Source organism: Alligator sinensis, unplaced genomic scaffold (genome assembly GCF_000455745.1).
Source record: "Alligator sinensis unplaced genomic scaffold, ASM45574v1 scaffold125_1, whole genome shotgun sequence".
Classification (NCBI taxonomy): Eukaryota; Metazoa; Chordata; order Crocodylia; family Alligatoridae; genus Alligator; species Alligator sinensis.
In genome coordinates, this window is record NW_005841893.1 from 1,531,088 (window position 1) to 1,534,577 (window position 3,490).

At 43.8% G+C, this 3,490-nt stretch overlaps 1 protein-coding gene across 9 annotated transcripts in view; it reads right to left on the reverse strand.

The window, feature by feature from the left end:
• KLHL8 (kelch like family member 8) overlaps positions 1–3,490 on the reverse strand; it is a 96,449-nt gene that overhangs the window by 52,629 nt on the left and 40,330 nt on the right. For all 9 annotated transcript variants that reach the window (XM_014517144.2, XM_006018094.3, XM_014517142.2 and 6 more), the window contains 2 exons: positions 1,214–1,382; positions 407–566 (listed from right to left, as the gene is read on the reverse strand). In XM_014517144.2, coding sequence (XP_014372630.1) covers positions 407–566; positions 1,214–1,382 — 329 coding nt within the window. The remainder of the gene's footprint in view (positions 1–406; positions 567–1,213; positions 1,383–3,490) is intronic.

A 3,490-nucleotide genomic window follows, 5' to 3' on the forward strand; every position in this document is an offset into this window, starting at 1 on the left:
TAAGTGTTTTATACTCATTCCCCATCCCTGATTGGAAGCATTCTGTCAAAGTCTTGGTTAGTAATTGGTGAAAGTGCATCTTCTCATCAGTTTAACCGGACAGTTTGACATATACATGAGATCCTTGCTTAGCATATACAATATTTTTTAAACAATCTTTGCATTGCACCTAGATTTAGTCTGGCAAACTTAAGGATGAACCAGGATCAGGATATACCAGATCAATCCTTTGGTCAAGGAAGGTGCGCAGGGGCCTATTTCTAAAACATGCTAAGTTTCTACATGCTAAGTTTTTTTAATTTAGAACAGTAATATTCAGCATGAGCATATTTATGCTGAAAGAGCTTAATTCTCATACAGGTACTATGTGTCCTATTAATTAAGAAGAAAATGCAGTTCTACTCACCTACAACATATAAGCAACCGCGGAGTTCACTAACCCCATTACCAGCTCTTCGTTGGCCCATCTCCTTCACTTCTATCCATTTATCCAGATGGGGGTCATATTTCTCAACACTGGAAAGAGAGGCTACACCATCATTGCCACCAACAGCATACACATAATTCTGAAATAAAAATTTGGCAGGGAATAGACATCCACAGATATCACAGCTTTTTGTATGGAATGCCAAAGTACTTTGAGAGCAAAACTCAATGTCTTGTTCCATTGTCCTGATCCTTTTCAATAAATAAACCTCACAACTGATGGCAATAGTTTTGATTCTACAACGCTTTACACCTTGTGCCACTCACACTGGTACAAAGTGCTACCCTCCCAGCTGAGAACTGAAAAATTCTGTTTGTTTAGGGTAAGTAATTCCACCACTTTGCAGAGATGCACATAGCGGCAGAATGTTAAATAAAATACCTATGACAAATCTGACTCATGTAAATGAGATCCAGAACCCTGACTTTTTTCTCTCCTCTTTTTCTCTAATTATAACCCCAAATACATCGCTAAAATTCTTTCAGTGGGCCAACTTTTTGATCATAGGATCAAAAGAGTAGTTTGAATGCTGTGGTCACATACAGGCCCACACCTATTTGGTTAGAATGCCAGTGTTAACACCTTGAAGTTCTGGGGATTTAAAGGCCACAAATGGTCAAAGCCTCAATTATAAATATTATTTGGAAAATGGTCCCAGAAGTAATTCTGTGCCTCCTCACAACATGGCTTGACTTCAGTACTGGACTCAGGGAAGCATTAACTTACCACAAGAGCCACAGAGCCAACTCCTCCTCTGGGTGTATTCATTGATGCTACTCCACTCCATCGATCAGATTCAATGTCATATCTCTCCACATCACCGAAGCAAGTGTTGTCATCTAACCCTCCTATTGCATAAATGGGGCCACCAAGGGAAGCTAGAGCAATTCCTCTCCTAATAAAATCACAGCATCAACACTTGAGTGTGTATCCTTGAAGGCAGTGGCAAAGACAGTTTAGATCTGATGCAACTTTATCTCATTGGCAACTGTTTCAAAATATGGAAAAATAAAATGCAATGAAAAACAAAAAGCAGCAAAATAAATCAAGAAATGTAGCTAACCAGTAACTAGCAATGTCATTGTTTGTGGAATAGCTACTTCATAGCCAGCCTGGCTCGTTTTCCATGTTCCAACTCTACTGGGAGAATCCTATAATACCAACCAATAGTACAGGGCTCTGCAATCAGAGTCCTACAATGAACAAACAGGTGTTGCTTTAAGAGCACCTTGATTTGCTAGCTAATTACAGCAGATAGCTACACTATTAATCACGTGACTCAAAAGACAAAGAAAAAGCTGTAAGAGGCAAAACTACTTTGTATTTGATTCACTGGAAAGAAGACTGCATTGAAAAATTGATATAGACACTGGACTCCATGCTGGTCACATGGGGCTTAAATGTTACTTTACTGAATTCTTTGCAAAGGTGTATTATTAATATTCTAAATATCTGGATTTCTCTAAAGCAACTTGAAACCTTCATACACCAGACACTATATTCAGTTTTCTTTCTAGAAAAAACAACATATTTTTGCTTTTATTTAATCTTTCCCAGTATGAAAGTACAACCTTCAAATCACTGGTTAAAATGCTGCTATGGGTATAGGAATGACATGCTTTAAAGTATTCCTCACTTTATATGCAACTCCTTAGTAGGTCAAATCCAATAACGGAGACCTGCAATTTCAATGCAAGAGCAGGAAGAAAAACAGAAAAACTCAATAAAAATAAGTTTAAAAATTCCCACTGGATTGGATCTAAAATAGGCAGTTTAGCCTAATTTAAACTTGTCAATTTTTTAAATCTCTTATTAAGTTAACCCAGTAAGAGGGCTTAGTAGTCATTTAGGCATTTAAGCCATTTCTGCAAAGTTACACAAACTTCAGAGGAAGGAAGAAGACTCCTATCCTACTTATTCTATGGTCTCCCAGTTCAGGCACTCTCCTGGGAGCCCAGAGATATGGATTTGAAACCCCACAGATTGAGGAATGGATCAAAGGCAGGTCTCCCACTTCCTTCAATGAGTGCCTTGATCAACAGGCTGTCAAGTAAAAGAAGGCAATACAACTTGTCTTCAAGGAACAATGGTCACAAACTGACAGAGAGCAGATTTAGGCTAGATATCAGGAAAAAACTTCTTCACAGTAAGTGAAGCAGCCAAAATTTGGAATGGGCTTCCAAGGGAGGTGGTGCTCTCCCCTACCTTCAGGGTCTTTAAGAGAAGGCTGGGTAGGCATCTGGCTCAGGTCATCTGACCCCAGGACTTATTCCTGCCTAGGCAGGGGTTTGGACTTGATGATCTGTTGAGGTCCCTTCTGACCCTAGCATCTATGAATCTATGAACTTCTCCTCCAGTTCTTGTAACCCAGTCATATGTACCTAAAGCAGGGGTGGGCAAAGTCCGGCCTGAAGGCCAAATCTGGCCTGCGAGGCCGTTCTATCCATCCCGCGGGGCCCCTAAAAAATGTAGAAAATTAATATTTCTCTGCCCTTGGTTCCTGCCAAAAACAACAGGAATCAAGGGCAGTAGAACCCAGGGGAAGCCCGGTGGGCTTCAACAACAGCGGGGCCACCTGGCCCTGCCCCTGCAGCTAGAAGCCCCAGCCCAGACTTCTGGCCTGGGAGCACGTGGCTGCCCTGCGCCAGAACTGCAGGTAAGTGGGGCGGGGGGGAGAAGGCAGGGGGACCCCAGGCAGGGAAGGAGTGTGGGTGGAAGTGGCCCCTTCCCTGCCCCATGGCCGGCACCCCGTGCTGCAGCTGCTCAGAGCCCACATGGGGCTGTCTGTGCCTGCTACGGACAGGTCCGTGTGGGCTGCGAGCGCCTGCAGCAGGGAACGCTGGCCACAGGGCCAACTGCAAGCAGTTGCAGCATGGGGCACCGGGCGTGGGGGGGGCTGCTTTCCCCCGCCCCCCCCTTGTAACCCGGCCCCACTGCCAGGCTGGCAGCAGGGTGGGTTACAAGCTGGTGCTGGGCGCAGGGAGAGAAGGCCGTCACTCACCC